This window comes from Oncorhynchus gorbuscha, linkage group LG11 (genome assembly GCF_021184085.1).
Source record: "Oncorhynchus gorbuscha isolate QuinsamMale2020 ecotype Even-year linkage group LG11, OgorEven_v1.0, whole genome shotgun sequence".
Lineage (NCBI taxonomy): Eukaryota > Metazoa > Chordata > Actinopteri > Salmoniformes > Salmonidae > Oncorhynchus > Oncorhynchus gorbuscha.
In genome coordinates this window covers 66,796,807-66,816,419 of record NC_060183.1, presented here as the reverse complement: position 1 = coordinate 66,816,419, position 19,613 = coordinate 66,796,807, and the positions used below count along the sequence as shown (strand labels likewise).

The 19,613-nt window shown below is 41.6% G+C and overlaps 1 protein-coding gene across 1 annotated transcript; it reads right to left on the bottom strand.

Moving 5' to 3' along the window:
* Positions 1-19,407, bottom strand: LOC124049141 (5'-AMP-activated protein kinase catalytic subunit alpha-1-like). The gene is made up of 9 exons (XM_046370510.1): positions 19,073-19,407; positions 15,841-15,982; positions 10,919-11,012; positions 8,924-9,068; positions 8,602-8,689; positions 6,101-6,325; positions 5,212-5,722; positions 2,718-2,844; positions 1-2,467 (listed from the first exon to the last, which is right to left on the bottom strand). Exons 1-9 carry the CDS (start codon positions 19,167-19,169, stop codon positions 2,139-2,141), a joined length of 1,758 nt encoding a protein of 585 aa, XP_046226466.1. The 5' UTR covers positions 19,170-19,407; the 3' UTR covers positions 1-2,138.
* Between the last annotated feature and the right edge of the window lie 206 nt (positions 19,408-19,613).

Here is a 19,613-nt window from a genome sequence, read left to right as displayed (position 1 = left end):
ACCTGTGCAATTTTGCTGTTTATTAGGCAGTTGTGTGTACAAATGATTTAAACAGACTGTCCATTTGATACACGGTCATTATAGTAGTAAGGTCCCTTTACACACCAAATAAAATTAAAACAAGATTTCTTAATTAAAGCAGTTAATACAAATACAATGAAAGATATTTCTCCTGCAAATAGTCAGCTCTTAACACTCCCACTCAAAAGGTGAAAAACTACTCACCAAATGTGCAACTTACATCATAAGCCGTTAGAACATTGTTGAGAGAGAAAGACACAGGGCAATTGCACTTCCTCAGTAAGCCATTAGAAGAACATGGTCTCACACTAACTTATTTCAAACATCCCCACAATTCACCGTATGCATTATTTGGAATAGAACTTGCAACGGTCTTTGAAAACTAAAAAAAGTTTAGTCCTACAAATGTTTTAATGATAATTTGGTCTACAAATTAGACCTTGCAGTCACAATCCAATCGCGTCCTTTATTCAGACCAAAACCAGCCCCACATAAGAGGATAGAAGTAGATAGATGTTTTTATATTCACTGATATAAAACTGATCAACAGTACTGATAATGATAAGGCAGCAAACAGAACGATGCAATCGAAGTGACAATAACGATGCAATCGAAGTGACAATAACTCTCATTCAATCTCAGTCTTGACACTCAAGATAAAATGTAGAAAAAAAAAAATTCTCCTGGAGCACATTAAATAAATGTAAGGTTTGGGAAAATATGTAAACTTACATCCAAAGTTATCTATTGTGGGCCAAGAAAAGTGAAATGATTGTTGTGATTGTTTCTTTTATCAATTTACATTATCAAATCACCACTCAATGGTCCCAATTTCTCAATGTGTAACTTGATGAATAGGCATGTGTACAAACTGAATGTTGATCAAATCCTGCTAAAAGGCATGTCACTCAGTCAAGAGATATTCAGATGTATGAATGTATATAGCCCTCAACCTCAAAGATAAATTAGTAAAATAAAAAAAGTACTTTTGAATTAAGTAAAGGATAGTGTACGTCTCATTATGACTAACAGCAAAGAACTCTTGGGCAATAGTGAGGAAAAACTGTGTATATAATAACTGATTAAAAATGGTGAAATTGATTTTAAGAAAGCAGTAAAAGGAATAAAATGTCATCCAGCAATAGTCGTAATGCAAAAATTCAAGAAAGATTTCACTCCATAATCATTTCTCAATATAATCTACAATTCCCAGTTAAAGCACTGATAAATATATCCAAATGTATTTTTTATTTCTATATAAAATGTAGAGGACAAACAAATCCAAACATTTTTTTTACAATAATGGAGAAAAAACATGGACGTCTTAATTCAATTAACAAAAAACTTGGATTAAATTTTAATCCAAAATGTGGATTAAGTGCTAACTTCTTTCTTCCACCTGACGCGATCGAGTAAGAAATATACAGGGTCATTGCACTTCCTCAGTGAGTCAGCGGGCATCGTTGGCACGACAACCCTTGTTATGGTCAGTGCAGCTAACCCTGAAAGGCCTGCAGTTCAGCTGCCTGTCTTTCTGCACACGTTCTTAGACATCTACTGTAGAGAAACAGACAGAGCAGGACAGAAATAAGAAAACTACTTAGCAAAAGTGCCTCCTTCCCCTCAGCCACCCTACCCCCCCCCTATAGCTCTCCTTTCTGCACACAAAAACTTAGGTTTTGTTTTCTCTACTGGAAAAAGGACAGCAAAGCCCACTGAGTACAGTAAAGCAAATTCAGTGTATCATTCAGACTTAGCCTATATATGTAAGGGTGGAATGTGATCTAAAAGGAGGAAGAAATCATCGTCTGCCAAATAAAATGATCGTGAAAATGTAAAACCATCTCTAAAATAGTATTCTGTCATCATGAATATAATAAAGTGGCTTGGTCTGTCATTCAACGTTCTCTAAGCCCCGCCCGCACCTCTGCTCTGACAACCCCCCTGTGAGTCAGGGTAGGTGCAAACCAAATCTGCATCATCAGTGCCATGGAACAACCCTAGCCAGCTCAACCTCCCGAGGTGGGGATGAATTGAGCCATGAATCGGTTGTATGCTTATTGCTTATAAGGACACTCTGAGAGAAAAAAAGGCTAATGTTTTGACTTGATTGTGAGCTATCGTGCAAGTAGCTTGATGAGATTGGCGCACATCTCAAAAAACTCAATGGTGTGGCTGCCGGGCCGCGGGTAGACTGTCGTCGGAGCGAGGTCACCTCCTGTTGAGTCAACAGAGGAGGTGAGCGAGGAGGCCAGGGAGCTCTCCGAGGCCTTGGTGGGGGTGGGAGGGATGGAGGTGGCAGGGGTCAGGGTAGCGTCGTCCTTAGCCTCCTCGGTTTGGGACCCCCCCTCTTCAGCAGTGTCGTTCTTAAGGGCCATGCGGTAGTTTCCCACTGACCCAGACCGGTGAGGAGTGGCGGTCCCAGATTTAGCCTCCAACATGTCATCTACAGAGAGAAGGGAAGAGAATGTTAAAACACACAGGTGGTTACAACCAACAACCAAAAGCCACTAGACAGACCTGTGACATGTCTAAGGTGATCAAAAAAACATGAACAATTTTGAAGTCTGACGAGTTGATTTGCATTCCACTCAGCCTCATATTTTATAGGCAATTTTCTGTGATGGCATAGTCAGCAGTGTAGAAAACCACTTCCAAGTTCTAGACATGTTCTCATTAAGTCCAGATTGACGTACTGTCTATGCTACGGAAGTCCAGGAGGTAGGTCCTGCTGTCCACCTGGTAGAGCTGAAGGCTCATCTTGGTCTGCATGCCCGTCACTGGGTTCTTCCTCTTTACACGCAGGTAGTACGGATTCACCACCTGGGGAAGAGGATATGGAGATTAGTGATGCATTCAACTGGATGTCAGAAGCTGGGTATAGTATGTTTTTGATATAACATACAGCACAGAACATTACATTTTTAAATATGGCTCCAGTAGCTGCTTCAGCGGTGATCTGTATTTAAGTGACTTCAGTGACCGTTTAGAACATGTTGCCTCTTGTCATCAAAATGATAACTTCTGAATAACAGCAAAAAGGATACGAAGTGTGTAGCCGCTGTGAAAGGGCTAGCTAGTTAGCGGTGTGCACTAGTATGTTTCAATCAGTTATTAGAAGTAGTTTTTTCCCTTGCTCTGCAAGGTCCATAGCTTTTGGGGTGCGACAGGTAACGATGCTTCCGAGGTGAACATTGTCCATTTGTGCAGAGGGTCCCAGGTTGGGGCAATGAGAGGGACGGAAGCAACAATGTTACAAGAGCACTATGACCATATCAGAACTTTTAGAGTCTAGATAGAACAGTGGTTAACTTTGTGGGACTGTATATGAAGCTCAGTATGTTTTATTACTGTGTACCCAAACACATAAAACCATAAATAGCTGCTTTCAATCTATCAGGGCAAGAGAAGGATAAACAGGAAACTGAGCATTTCCTTCATAAATTGCTCTCATTTTTCCTCAAGATACATTTTTAAATTGAGTCAGTCAGCTGATATAGTGTAAAAGTCGTGCCATACTAAAATAGAACCCAAGGAGGAAATAGCCGCATTCCATTCCAGGTCAGGTAGAACTAAACCTGACAAAACCAGTAATTCACACCAAGCCGAAAAATACTAATAACGGCAAGTACTTTAACAAAAAAACATAAAAAGGAAATCAGTCATTTGAAATCAGTTCATTAGGTCCCAATCTATGATTTCACATGACTGGGACTACAGATATTAATCTGTTGGTCACAGATACCGTTACAAAAAAGGTAGGGGTGTGGATCAGAAAACCAGTCAGTCAGTATCTGGTGTGACCCCCATTTGCCTCAAGCAGCGCGACATCTCCTTCGCATACAGTTGATCAGGCTATTGATTGTGGCCTATGGAAAGCGGTCCCATTCCTCTTAAATGGCCGTTAGAAAGTTGCTGGATAATGGCGGGAATTGGAACACGCCGTTGTACACGAACGGAGCATCCCAATGCTCAATGGGTGACAGGTCTGGTGAGTATGCAGGCCATGGAAGAACTGGGACATTTTCAGCTTCTAGGAATTGTTTACAGATCCTTGTGACATGGGGTCTTGCATTATCATGCTGAAACATGAGGTGATGGTGGCGGATAAATGGCATAACAATGGGCTCAGGATCTCGTCACGGTAGCGGTGTGAATTAAAATAGCTATTGATGAAATGCAATTTTATTCATCGTCTGTAGCTTATGCCTGCCCAAACCATGACCCCAACGCACATTGACATCAGCAAACCACTCGCCCACACGACTCCATAAACGCTGTCGGCTATCTGCCTGGTACAGCTAAAACCGGGATTGGCACACTTGTCCAGCGTGCCAGTGGTCATCAAAAGGTGAGCATTTGCCCACTGAAGTCAGTTACGACGTCGAACTGCAGTCAGGTGAAGATCCTGGTGAGGACGAATTCACGCAGATGAGCTTTCCTGAGACAGTTTCTGACTGTGCAGAAATTCTTCAGTTGTGCAAACCCACAGTTTCATCAGCTGTCCGGATGGCTGGTCTCAGACGATCCTGCAGGTGAAGAAGCCAGATGTGGAGGTCCTGGGCTGGCATGGTTACACATGGTCTGCGGTTGGGAGGCCAGTTGGACGTACTGCCAAATACTCTAAAACTATGTTGGATACAGCTTACGGTAGAGAAATTAACAAATGCTCAGCTTTGGTGGACATTCCTGCAGTCAGCATGACATTGCACACTCCCTCAAAACTTGAGACATCTGTTACATTGTGTTGTGTGACAAATCTGCACATTTTAGAGTGGCCTTTTATTGTCCCCAGCACATGGTGCACCTGTGTAATGATAATGCTGTTTAATCAACTTCTTGATATGCCACACCTGTCAGCTGGATGGATTATGGTGGAAAAGAAGAAATGCTTACTAACAGGGATGTAAACACATTTGTGCACAAAATTAGAGAAATAGGTTTTTTGTGCGTATGGAACATTTGTGATCTTTTACTTCAGCTAATGAAACCAACATAACAGATTTCATACATTTTTGTTCAATATACCTTATTTCCCCACTACCCCTTGACATGAGTAACCCTTGATGGTTTTCTGTGTACTTCTACCTGACGTCTTTACCAACTCCTTCAGACTCTCCCTTCCCTTTCTACTCTTCCTTCCCACCATCCTCATCCCCACTCTATGATTCTCCCTCCCCTTCCACTCACCTTCCACTCATAGTCCAGCTGCTTCATGGCCCGGCACACCTCAGACATAATATCATTTGGCCTGCTCTGGCTCCTGATCCCCAGGTGCCACTTAGCCCGCCTCACCCCCTGGTGCTTCGATTTCTGTGGGTTCAGCTCATCCAGCGTGTGCCTCGGCCTGGGAAGGGTCTCCACTGCCAGGAATGGCTGCATGCGCTCGGGGTGGGGCTTAAGGCCTGCGGCAGAGGCGGTCAGGTGCTGATCGTCCAAGAAGGAGTCTGGGGGACTGGACGCCAGATAGAAGTCTTTGGCCTCGGACATGATGCGGCGGTTGTCGATGATGAGGTGGTAGGCCACAGCCAGGGGGTCATGGTGGTTGCGGCTGTACAAGCAAGTCAGGATTTCTTCCTCAGTGCACTCAAACTTCTCACACACCTCCTTCAGGGCCTCGTCATCAATCATGTTGTTGCTGTAGGACGGGTCCTCTGGGAATAAGTACTTGGGGAGCTCCTCTTTGAACCATTCATCCTCTCTGTGGCGAGGGGAGGGAAGATAGAGGTTGGTTAAAGTCAGGGTCAAACTAGTATTTTATCCCATAGGAAAAAAAGGTTTTTCTTAACAGGGCAGCTAGATAATGTGTTGACCAGAAGGGGTGGGTTGACTTTGTTAGTGCTGGAACTAAAGCCTGCACAGAGAAGGCAGGAGCTTCCCCAGGACAGGAGTTTTCCACCCATGATAGGTAGTACAGCATGAAACCTCAGTTACAGTTTAATGTGGAGCAAGTTTAATTTGAGTTTTAAATGTATTTTACCTTACATTATTCTACTGCAGAGTGTATTCAGGTGTTTAAATACACTTTGTATTTGAATGGAATGCATTTAGGTGAAGTTGAACACTTGCCCCTTCTTACCGGATTTCTTTGATGGTGGCTCTCTTCATGGGATCCACCTGCAGCATGTGTTTGAGCAGGGCGGCGACAGAGGGGTTCAAGTACTGAGGAGTGAAGAAGATCCCGTCACAGATCTTCTTGAAGAGCGTTGGCACATGGTCGTCATCGAAGGGCAGCGTCCCACACAGCAGGGCATACAGGATCACCCCACTGCTCCAGATGTCCACCTCAGGACCTGCATATAACCTGGGAGGAAACAGGTCAATCAAACATTGATGAATCCCTTTAGATCAAGTACGGCCAAATTTGATGGGGGTGGGGAGCCACAAAAAAACTGAACTCATGAGGGGCCGCAGTGGATCTATGTACCAACACCACACCCCAACGGACTTGGGAGAGGCGAAGGTCGAGAGCCAAGGTCGAGAGCCACGCACTGCTTCTTGACACACTGCTCGCTTAACCTGGAAGCCAGCCGCACCAATGTGTTGGAGGAAACACTGTCCAGCTGGCGACTGACGTCAGCTTGTAGGTGCCCAGACCGCCACAAGGAGTCGCTAGAGCGTGATGGGACAAATCCCAGCCGGCCACACCCCCCCCCCCCCCCCAACCCAGACGACACTGGCCAATTGTGCACCGCCTCTTGGGTCTCCCAGTGACAGCCAGCCTGGTATCGAACCTGGGTCTGTAGTGAAGCCTCTAGAACAGAGGCGGGCAAACTTTTTTGACTCGCGGGCCACAATGGGTTCTAAAATTTGACAGAGGGGCCGGGCCAGGAGCATTTGGAGGGAGTGTTTGGGCCGGATATACTAAAGCATTAAATGTAGTGTGTGCAAACCTCATAGCACAGTAAGAACACTACAACCCAATTTATTAACTGTCTTTCAAATGTGAAAAATAGCCCTTATCAGTTAATAAATTTGTCTCAAGGAATATGCAAGATATGGCATTTACATACTATTTCGCAGATACTGGGAGGAGGAAATGTAAATAGATTAAAATAACATACGCACTGTTATTTATCAAGATTGCGTCTGTTTTTAATAAGTTTCAATCGAAGGTGCAAAGTTAAAGAAATCAACATTTATTGAAAAATGGAATCACTTTCAACATTCAAAACATATTATTACACAACGAAATACTCAAGCTCAATAATATCTACTTGTGTTAAACTCCGCAAAATCATGGATGGATTGTCCTGACCGCGCGCTCTACAAACTCGCCACGGACGCCCTCGCCTTCACGCGCAAACAGTACACGTGTATCGTTGCCAAGCACACAGACATAGGCTGTATTAAATATCCTACCTGCAGCTGAAAATGTAAATTTAAATTAAGAGCGATGTGCGGCGTGTTAATTAAGCTACTGTACCGCTGCTGTGCGTAAATGCGCATTGCTCTTAACTATTGCTAGCATAGTTTGCATGCTTTGTGGCAAAGTGACGGCTGATATTGTACTCTTTGAAAACCGCAACAGCTTCTTGGCATATCAGACATACAGCCGTTGATCGGACTTCAGTGAAGAAGTATTTTGTTGTCCACTCCTTATTAAACACTCGGCATTCGCTGTCCACTTTCCTTCTCTTTGGTCCACTCATTTTCACATAAGGGCTTAATGGTGACGTGAAACGAAGTGAAAATTAAAGTGAAATAAAGAGAAATATTCGCCACTCCAACGGTCAATGTGTTTTGAGTGCGCCATCTATTGGGGAAACGTGGGCATTGCAGGGAAAGGGGAAAAAAAGGAGGTTTTTACTACAATTTGGACAAGTTCGGCGGGCCGGATTAAAAAGCCTAACGGGCCGTATGTGGCCCGCGGGCCGTAGTTTGCCCATGTCTGCTCTAGAACCACAATGCTGCGCCATTCGGTGGCCCATGTTTGTAGTTTTTATACGATAAACTGATGATCAATGGGCCCCACCCCGGTCTGTAATTCGACCGTGCTTACTACAAGTTTAGTTAGCTGGCCGCTAGCCTAATTTACCAATCGAAAACATTTTAGCTGACATGGGCTAATTGAATGACTGATGATGCACAAACACATTTCTTTATTGCACCTTGTGTATTCTATTATTCTAACTCGACAGTAAGTTGAGACCCAGACAGTTCCTAAAAAAAGAAATATAAATAATTTTAAATTAAACGTTGTGTGTGAAATTGGTCCACGGGCCTACAAAACATGTGGCCCAGGGAATACCAGTTGCCCACCCCTGCTTTACATAAACAGTTGCCACAAAGTAGTTTAGAATAACAGTCTAGACTCCAAAGAGAACACAGAAGAATAGAGAACAAAACTACCTGCATAAAACATGGACATGAACCAAGAGTCGTTTCGAATGGTGAATATTCAGTGAGCCTTATCAAGAACGGGAGGGTCTTTCACCAAAGCAAAACCGTGAAATTGATCAGTCCTTTTAACATGAACGGTGTTCCTCATTGAAATGTGACAGCGGTCTTTGTATACATTAGCACATTCCCCATCAGGTCTACCATAGTTTTAGTGTGAAAAGGAGAGGACAAGACTACCTTCCAGAGATTACTTCAGGGGCAGCGTAGTTCGGAGAACCGCAACTTGTCCTCAGAAACTCTCCATCGGACATCATGTTTGACAAACCTACAGAAAACACCAGACAACATCACATAATTATGTGTTTGTGTCCAAAGGTAGAGCACTATATAGGAAATGGGGTGTCATTTCAGACCCTTTCCAGTAACTATGGCAGATGTGTAACCAAGCCAACCCAGTACAGTTAGATGTGGCTCGATTTTGAAGTGTAAATTAGATATAGGTGTAGAAAGCTGCTGCTTAGTTCGTGTAGGGTTAGGGTTGAGGGTGGCAGTGACTTACCAAAGTCAGCGATCTTGGCATTCATCTGTGCGTCCAGCAGGACGTTCTCAGGCTTCAGGTCTCGGTGCACCACCATGTGTCTGTGGCAGTAGTCTACTGCGGAGATGATCTGCTGGAACAGACGACGGCTCTCCTTCTCATCCAACTGGAGACACACACACACGAAACGCAGACACACAGAACACACGAGGTGAGATATGTCCATTCAGTGTCTATATCAGTAATGTAAGTAACCACTCTGGATATTTGGTCAGCGACTTTGCTTGAATGATTTAGTAGTCCTCAAAAACCACTTAGAAAGAATGCAGTGTAGAGATAGAGTTGTGATATATGTTTGTATACAGAAGGATGTATACAAACAAGAGGCAGGTTATAACATAACCATTATACTAGCCTGACAATAGATAGCCAATTACCTAAGCCATTAATATTCAGGTGAGCAAAAGATTACCCACAATCCAAAACAACAGTTAATTGTAACAGATAGGTTTAACTTATTATGGCGTTGGGGCAGTATTGAGTAGCTTGTATGAATAAGGTGCCCAGAGTAAACTACCTGCTACTCAGGCCCAGAAGCTAAGATATATATTATTAGTAGATTTGGACAGAAAACACTGAAGTTTCTAAAACTGTTTGAATGATGTCTGTGAGTATAACAGAACTCATATGGCAGGCAAAAAACAGAGAGAAAAAATCCAACCAGGAAGGGGGAAATCTGGGGTTTGTAGGTTGTCAAGTCTTTGCCTATCCAATATACCGTGTAAAATTGGGTCCGATTGCACTTCCTAAGGCTTCCACTAGATGTCAACAGTCTTTAGAACCTGTTTCAGGCTTCTACTGTGAAGGGGGAGAGAATAAGAGCAGTTAGAGTCAAGTGTCTGGCAGAATGCCATGAGCTCAGTCTCACGCGCACCGTGAGAGTTAGCTGCGTTCCCTTTCCTTTCTAAAGACAAAGGAATTGTCCGGTTGGAATATTATTGAAGATTTGATAAAAACTTCCTAAAGATTGATTCTATACATCGTTTGACATGTTTCTACGAACTTTAATGGAACTGTCATCTGAACTAGGTGTCTGCGCCTCATGAATTTGGATTTGTGAACTAAACGTGCAAACAAAAAGGAGGTATTTGGACAAATGTACTTTATCCAACAAAACAAACATTTATTGGGGAACTGGGATTCCTGGGAGTGCATTCTGATGAATATTTATAAGTGAATATTTATAATGCTATTTCTGACTTCTGTTGACTCCACAACATGGAGGGTATCTGTATGGCTTGTTTTGGTCTCTGAGCGCTGTACTCAGATTATTGCATGGTGTGCTTTTTCCGTAAAGCTTTTTTGAAATCTGACACAGCGGTTGCATTAAGAAGAAGTATATCTTGAATTCCATGTATAACACTTGTATTGTCATCAACATGTATGATGAGTATTTCTGTAAATTGATGTGGCTCTTTGCAAAATCACTGGATGTTTTGGAAGCAAAACATTACTGAACATAACGCGCCAATGTAAACAGATTTTTGGATATAAATATCAACTTTTCGAACAAAACATACATGTATTGTGTAACATCGAGTCCTATGAGTGTCATCTGATGAAGATCAGCAAAGGTAAGTGATTAATTTTATCTCTATTTCTGCTTTTTGTGACCCCCCTCTTTGGCTGGAAAAAGGGCTATTTTTCTGTGACTAGGTGCTGACCTAACATAATCATATTGTGTGCTTTCGCTGTAAAGCCTTTTTGAAATCGGACACTGTGGTGGGATTAACAACAATCTTTAAAATTATGTATAATACTTATGTTTGAGGAATTTTAATTACGAGATTTCTGTTGTTTGAATTTGGCGCCCTGCACTTTCAGCCGTAATAAGTTTAATGAGGCTTCATGTAGAATAACCCCTAATGTCTGTTTTGTTGTTGAACTAAAAACGGGTCCATAATTGTCACAAAGCCTGCATACATTAGAGTGTGTTTTCCTTGGGGGGGGGCTTACCTTTCCATTTTTGCAGATGTAGTCAAAGAGCTCTCCTCCAGACACATACTCCATCACCATAAAGATGTCTGTTGGGGTGCTGATCACCTGGTACCTACAGCCCCACAGGAAAAACAGTCACACACACAAAATAGGCTTGTCATGATTGTACCAAGAGATTTCCCTGACCAATCGGCCCATCTGATCAGGATTTATTTAAAAAATAATAATAATAATAATTTATTCTGGGCCCTACTCAAACACCAGACAAAAACAGTTAAGGATCGCCTAACTTTGACAAACCTGTTTTTTAAACAGCTATATTTCAGCTTTACCACAGCAATAAAATGGAAGAAAATTGCAATATAACATCTGAGAATAAGAGGCAGGTGTTTAAGGACAGATTAATCCTCTCAAAAGCAAATAAATAATTCTTAACCTAGAGGCAGTAAAACACCATTGGATTCAATGACTAGATGGTGTGAGGGAGACTGGCCACATGCCATGGAACACTTCAACATGTTAAACATAGGCCTACTTCACTAGAGCAAACCGCTACATTTCTTCACTCATGTGCCACATATTGGTAACAACGTTATCAACACAAGTGTTGTATAAAACTTGACTCCAGGGGGTGACCTTTTAAAGTGGAAAAATTCTGGTCTAGTCACAAGGGAGCAGGCCCCCAGAAATGCCCCAACTAGGCCTACACAATGAGCTCACTGCCAGGTCATGAAGACAACTCATGTAAGGGGATTTTTCATTTAGTGAATAGTAATAGGACTAGTTATACATAATTTAAAAAACTGCCAGAAACATAGGGGAAAGCTGACCCTTCATAACCAATGAGATAAATCATGAAAACACTGCATTTAATCAAGATGCTTTTTGAAGAGGTAGGGAGAGTAGCATAGATGCAGAGATAAAGAGAAAGTGTGACTTACTCTAAAACCCACCACTTAAGTCACAACACAATGCCACACGTCTCAAGTTGAAGGAGCGTGCAATTGGCATGCTGACTGCAGGAATTCCACCAGAGCCGTTGCCAGAGAATGTAATGTTCAGGGATGCAAACTGGTGAGGACCCAAAAAGGTGACACTTTTTTGCACTAAAATGCAGGTTTAGACTAATTAAACAAAGATTATGATCTATATGAATCAGTCTCTGTGTAAAATAAGTGGTTAATGTGAACCTAAATCACAGCTAATAATTTAAAGAAAGAAATCTAATGTTATTTGTTGCCTAGACTTACTGCAAATGACACACAAGAAAAAGAAAAAAAAAACTCTAATATTGCAGTTTGCCATGACAGCCTTTATGATAGAACGCTTGTGACCACACACACATCGAAATATTGCACTTGGGAAGAAAACATCTTAAAGTAGAAATAGAATGTCTGTTTGTTTCATTCTATTTTTGCTCTATTATAGTGGCCACTATAGCAGACATTGATCAAGAGCACAAGGCTACATGTGTGCAAAAATAACATTGAGTAAAAAATGATATAATCCCCCTCACACGTGTTACTGTCAAGTTCAACACAAAGGTTATATAGAGTGGGGCAAAAAAGTATTTAGTCAGCCACCAATTGTGCAAGTTCTCCCACTTAAAGATGAGAGAGGCCTGTAATTTTCATCATAGGTACACTTCAACAATGACAGACAAAATTAGAAAAACATTTCTCCAGAAAATCACATTGCAGGATTTGTAATGAATTTATTTGCAAATTGTGGTGGAAAATAAGTATTTGGTCAATAACAAAAGTTTCTCAATACTTTGTTATATACCATACCCTTTGTTGGCAATGACAGAGGTCAAACATTTTCTGTAAGTATTCACAAGGTTTTCACACACTGTTGCTGGTATTTTGGCCCATTCCTCCATGCAGATCTCCTCTAGAGCAGTGATGTTTTGGGGCTGTTGCTGGGCAACACGGACTTTCAACTCCCTCCAAAGATTTTCTATGGGGTTGAGATCTGGAGACTGGCTAGGCCACTCCAGGACCTTGAAATGCTTCTTACCAAGCCAAATGCTCTCTAGCAAATTTCAGGATTTGCAGGATTTGAGTCCCTGGCGGCATAGTGTGTTACTGATGATAGGCTTTGTTACTTTCGTCCCAGCTCTCTGCAGGTCATTCACTTGGTCCCCCTGTGTGATTCTGGGATTTTTGCTCACCGTTCTTGTGATCATTTTGACCCCACGGGGTGAGATCTTGCGTCGAGCCCCAGATCGAGGGAGATCAGTGGTCTTTTATGTCTTCCATTTCCTAATAATTGCTCCCACAGTTGATTTCTTCAAACCAAGCTGCTTACCTATTGCAGATTGTCTTCCCAGCCTGGTGCAAGTCTACAATTTTGTTTCTGGTGTCCTTTGACAGCTCTTTGGTCTTGGCCATAGTGGAGTTTGGAGTGTGACTGTTTGAGGTTGTGGACAGGTGTCTTTTATACTGATAACAAGTTCAAACAGGTGCCATCAATACAGGTAATGAGTGGAGGACAGAGGAGCCTTTTAAAGAAGAAGTTACAGGTCTGTGAGAGCCAGAAATCTTGCTTGTTTGTAGGTGACCAAATACTTATTTTCCACCATAAATTTGCAGATCAATTGTTTAAAATCCTCCAACGTGATTTTCTGGATTTTTTTTCTTCTCATTTTGTCTGTCATAGTTGAAGTGTACCTATGATGAAAATGACAGGCTTCTCATCTTTTTAAGTGGGAGAACATGCACGATTGGTGGCTGACTAAATACTTTTTTGCCCCACTGTATTTGGGCTACACTGCACATTATTACATTGTACACTTTCTGCCTGTGGACATCTGTTCTACAATGTGCCATCAAAAGTGAGAAAGAGGGAAAGTGTGTGGCCGATTTCAAGTTTCATAACAAATCGGTATTCGGCCTTTTTGGACGATTACATTGCAATCCATGAGGAAACTGCGTGGCAGCCTGACCACCTATTACGCGAGTCCAGTGTCAAAAGGACCTTTTAAGTAAGGTTTTAGGTAAATTGCTAGCTAGCATTAAACTCATAAAAAAAGTATTCATAATCGCTAGTTAACTACACATGGTTGATGATATTACTGGGTTAACTAGCTTGTCCTGCGTTGCATATAATCAATGCTGTGCCTGTTGATTTATCATCGAATCACAGCCTACTTCAACTTTGCCAAACGGGTGATGATTTAGCAAAAGCGCATTCGTGAAAAAAGCACATTCGTTGCACAAATGTACCTTTTTTTAAATCAATACACAGAAGTATATTTTTTTTTTAAACCTGCATATTTAGTTAAAATAAATGCATGTTAGCAGGCAGTATTAAAAAGGGAAATTGTGTAAGCAGAGTCAGGGTATATGCAACAGGTTGGTCCCCGCCTGGCTCGTTGCGAACTGTGTATTTCACTGAAAGAATAAATATTTTGTTTTCAAAATTATAGTTTCAGGATTTGACCATATTAATGACCAAAGGCTTGTATTTCTGTGTGTTTATTATAATTAAGTCTATGATTTGATATTTGATAGAGCAGTCTGACTGAATGGTGTTAGGCAGCAGCAGGCTCGTAAGCATTCATTCAAAGAGCACTTTACTGTGTTTGTGAGCAGCTCTTAGCAATGCTTGAATCACAGTGCTGTTTATGACTTCAAGCCTATCAACTCCCTAGATTAGGTTGGCAATACCAAAGTACCTATTAGAACATCCAATAGTCAAAGGTATATGAAATACAAATGGTTTGGAGAGAAATAGTCGACTTCATTGAATTTCACGCTCTGCAGTTTCACTGGATGTTGTCGAGGTGGGTCGCTTGCGGAATGCCTGCGCCAGAAAGGTTCATGCGTTTCAGCCAATCAGTTGTGAAAAGGTATGGTTGGTATACAGAATTACAACCCTATTTGTAAAAGACCAAGTCCATATTATGGCGGGAACAGCTAAAATAAGCAAAGAGAAATGACAATCCATGATGCTTTGTACCTTCTGTAATATTTCCCTTAATGTTATTTTCCTACCTATTGTTGCTTCATTCCTTCCTCGCTTTCAACAATTAAATAAGTTTAGTTGTCCTCATCATCAGGACTAGAATTAGATGCAGAAGGCTTTCGCTTCTCTTCACAAACAATGAATGGTTATTGGTCTGAATAAATAACTGCCATAGCCTACTGCCATCACGCGTTCAAAACCACCCGTGAGTTCTATTGGCTGCTGGATTTAACATTAATCAAGAAAGACTATACCTATACTATAGGTATAACACATTCAAAATCATGTCCAACAAGCTATTCTAGTCTAGCTTTTCCTGCAGGGCCTTCCAAGAGCTAGATACCGGCTACAAGTTAGAAGCGTATTATGCATGACCCATCATTATTGGCTAAATATAAGGATAATGCTATATTGAATTTATGACCTGAAAGAGGTAGGCCAGGACATCTATATAATCAATCTAAAACTTATGATCTATTTTGTATGCAATTTAGAGAGAGAGAGAGAGAGAGAGAGCGAGAGAGAGAGAGAGAGAGAGCTCACGCGTGTACTGATTTAAAGCAACAATATTTGAGACCGTTTTAAAACTCTAGCTGCAAAAAAAACTACAAAATAAAAATAAAAAAGGTGACCCCGAAAGCCAGATATAGATGGGTAAATTAGACACATTCTGTCTTTATATTACTGTATTCTAGGATGTTGCAGTAAATGTTGGCCTACCTGTCACAAAAGAAGTTGACACCCTGAGCGTTGATTAATCATGCAGAGGCCATAGAGAAGCTTATAACTTTAAAAAAGCTCCATTTCACAAATATAATTTAATATAGTTCCATTTCATGCCATGCTGTTAATATAAATAATTTATTATAATTGACCAGTTTCGCACAGTTTTTATCCAAGGAAAGGGGAGTGGTTTTGGGCAACAAATCCTGGTAACCGGGTTCCCACCTTTCAACCCTATGTATACTTACAGCTTGATGATGTGTGGATGCCTGAAGAGCTTGAGGTTCTGGATCTCTCTACGGATCTTCCCCACCACATCCAAACTGCGGATCTTCTGTCTGTTCAGGATCTTCACAGCCACCTGGTGTTTGGTCAGCTCGTGCTGCCCCACTATAGAGGGGGGGAGCGCGAGAGAGAGAGGAAGAGAGAGAAGAGGGAAAGAGGAGAGAGGAGAGAAAGAGAGAGAGAAAGTCTTCTCATGCTTTGTTGATTTCAAAAAAGCCTTAGACTCAATTTGGCATGAGGGTCTGCTATACAAATTGATGGAAAGTGGTGTTGGGGGTAAAACATACGACATTATAAAATCCATGTACACAAACAACAAGTGTGCGGTTAAAATTGGCAAAAAAACACATTTCTTCACACAGGGTCGTGGGGTGAGACAGGGATGCATCTTAAGCCCCACCCTCTTCAACATATATATCAACAAATTGGCGCGGGCACTAAAAAAGTCTGCAACACCCGGCCTCACCCTACTAGAATCCGAAGTCAAATGTCTACTGTTTGCTGATGATCTGGTGCTTCTGTCACCAACCAAGGAGGGCCTACAGCAGCACCTAGATCTTCTGTACAAAATCTGTCAGACCTGGGCCCTGACAGTAAATCTCAGTAAGACCAAAATAATGGTGTTCCAAAAAGGTCCAGTCGCCAGGTCCACAAATACAAATTCCACCTAGATACCATTGCCCTAGAGCACACAAAAAAACTATACATACCTTGGCCTAAACATCAGCGCCACAGGTAACTTCCACAAAGCTGTGAACAATCTGAGAGACAAGGCAAGAAGGGCATTCTATGCCATCAAAAGGAACCTAAATTTCAACATACCAATTAGGATCTGGCTACAAATACTTGAATCAGTCATAGAGCCCATTGCCCTTTACGGTTGTGAGGTCTGGGGTCCGCTCACCAACCAAGACTTCACAAAATGGGACAAATACCAAATTGAGACTCTGCATGCAGAATTCTGCAAAAATATTCTCTGTGTACAACATAGAACCCCAAATAATGCATGCAGAGCAGAATTAGACCAATACACACTTATTATCAAAATCCAGAAAAGAGCCTGTTAATAAATTCTACAATCACCTAAAAGGAAGCGATTCCCAAACCTTCCATAACAAAGCCATCACCTACAGAGAGATGAACCTGGAGAAGAGTCACCTAAGCAAGCTGGTTCTGGGGCTCTGTTCACAAACACAATCACACCCCACAGAGCCCCAGGTCAGCAGCACAATTAGACCCAACCAAATCATGAGAAAATAAAAAGAATTACTTGACACATTGGACAGAATTAACAAAAATACAGAGCAAACTAGAATGTATTTGGGCCTAAACAGAGAGTACACAGTGGCAGAATACCTGTCCACGGTGACTGACCCAAACTTAAGGAAAGCTTTGACTATGTACAGACTTAGTAAGCATAGCCTTGCTATTGAGAAAGGCCGCCGTAGACAGACATGGCTCTCAAGAGAAGACAGGCTATGTGCACACTGCCCACAAAATGAGGTGGAAACTGAGCTGCACTTCCTAACCTCCTGTCCAACGTATGACCATATCAGAGATACATATTTCCCTCAGATTACACAGATCCACAAAGAATTCAAAAACAAATCCAATTTTGATAAACTCCCATATCTACTGGGTGAAATTCCACAGTGTGCCATCACAGCAGCAAGATTTGTGACCAGTTGCCACAAGGGCAACCAATGAAAAACAAACACAATTGTAAATACAACCCATATTTACACTTATTTATTTTCCCTTGTGTACTTTAACATTGTACATTGTTACAACACTGTGTATATAATTAATATATATATATGTATATGTTAACATTGCCAAAGGAAGTGAGGTAGATAATATACAAAAGTGAAATAAACAATAAAAATGAACCGTAAACACTTTTGTATATTATCTACCTCACTTGCTTTGGCAATGTTAACATGTTTCCCATGCCAATAAAGCCCCTTGAATTGAGAGAGAGGAAGAGTTAGGAAATACTCTTATAAGATTGTTTTTATGTCTGGTTTCTTATCAGCCCCAAACTGCTACACAATGACACATGCAATGCAACACTGTGGTTAACAGCAGAAGGAAACGTCTTATTCCACATGGTTTATAGGCCTGTGTTTATATCAGTTTACGGATGTAAATTACTGTGTAGCCTACACAATGGTTCAATGGCAAATGTAAGCAAATATAGGCCGACCTAAAAACTGGTCAGAAGAACAAGTGAAAATGTATTAGACAGGACTGAACAGAGGGAAATGAGAATGAGTGAGGGAAGGGGGCGTGTACAAATAGCTGCTATTGATTAAACTGTTTTGCTGGTGATGCATTAACCAACAGGTAGTCACCTAGAATATAACCATGGAGTAAATAGCCCAATGTGCAGTGTGTTCAATTGTGACCACTGGGAGAAAGTAGTAAAGATATTAACAGTATATCTATAACCCTAATTGGTAGTGGCTTGATAATAAAAGTTGTTTTCAAATACCAAGGAAATGTACCTTTTTCTAGTTTGAAACGGGCCTAACAGATGATTGCCTTGCAGCTAGGCTATACAAGTCAGTTTGGTCCTCTACTTAAAGTTTAGACATAACGTTAGTCATTTTAGGTGATATGACATTAGAAATGATTTTGACATGGTGTAGATTGTGTGCAACCCAGGGACAATGTTCCACCCTGTCGAGGATAAACAATGGCTAATGTCAACACTACTATAGTACTGGGATGCGGTGTTGAGGGGTGGAAGGGTATGTGTAACGACGTTATATGTCCTCATTAATAATTCAGCCAGGTCCAATATAGTTACGTATGTATGGCTTCCATCAAAGACACTCCAATGAATTGAGCCTGGGGGGGGGGGGCTTCCTGACTGAGAAACCACTAATTTAACTTAGCATAGGTTAGCAATTTGAGCGCAGACTATACTAGTTGGCCAACTATCAAGTACACTTGGTTAGTTTAAGTTCTGTCATTCGACCACATTACTAGCTGGCTAGCAAGCTTACTAGTTAGAACATGACAAAGCACTATCTCTTGATAGATTAAAATGTACACCGGATAGCTAACTCAGCCAGGCTCTAAAGTCAAACAGCTAACCTTAGCCTAGCTCAAGTTTAGCGGCCAACAAGTGCGAGAAATCCCATCGTCTCGCGGGTATCTGGTCGAAACTTGAAAAGTCACGACCCTTACCTTTAACTTTCCCGAACGTCCCCACCCCAAGTGTGTCTCCGAGAATATAGTGTCCAATTTTTACTCTGCCTTCATGTTTCTGTTTATCCGTCGCCATCTTTCCCGCAGTGACCAAGCCTTGACGCTATTCTGTGCTTATGCTGCTGTGAGCAGAAGCGAGCAAGCAACTGCGACTGGATCGACACTAGATACCACAGCCACAAATGGATAAGCCCCGCCTATTTCTACAAAGTATCTTCTAAATATCTGATTTAAAACCTAAACTTAACCTTAACCACACTACTATGCCAAACCCTAACTTGAAATTAAGACCAAAAAGCACATTTCTGTTTTCATACCTTTTTGCGATATAGCTAAATTGACTTTGTGACTGCGGTAACTAGACAACTCTGCGATTGCGACGGGTCGTGTAAAAAAATACTCTTCCGTGTCATCATTGGGACGAGTTGAAATGGATTTTCAAAATAAAAGTCTAGACAAATTGCTGTCGAACTGTGTGTATTTGCAGTGGTGTAAAGTCCTTACAGTGCATTCAGAAAGT

Excerpts from the sequence above, each read along its gene's own strand:
- LOC124049141 (XM_046370510.1), bottom strand. The coding sequence starts at position 19,169 with ATGGCGACGGATAAACAGAAACATGAAGGCAGAGTAAAAATTGGACAC. Across the intron at positions 9,069-10,918 it reads ACATCTGCAAAAATGGAAAG|TTGGATGAGAAGGAGAGCCG; the intron begins GTAAGCCCCCCC and ends GTGTGTCTCCAG. Across the intron at positions 2,845-5,211 it reads AGCTGGACTATGAGTGGAAG|GTGGTGAATCCGTACTACCT; the intron begins GTGAGTGGAAGG and ends CCTCTTCCCCAG.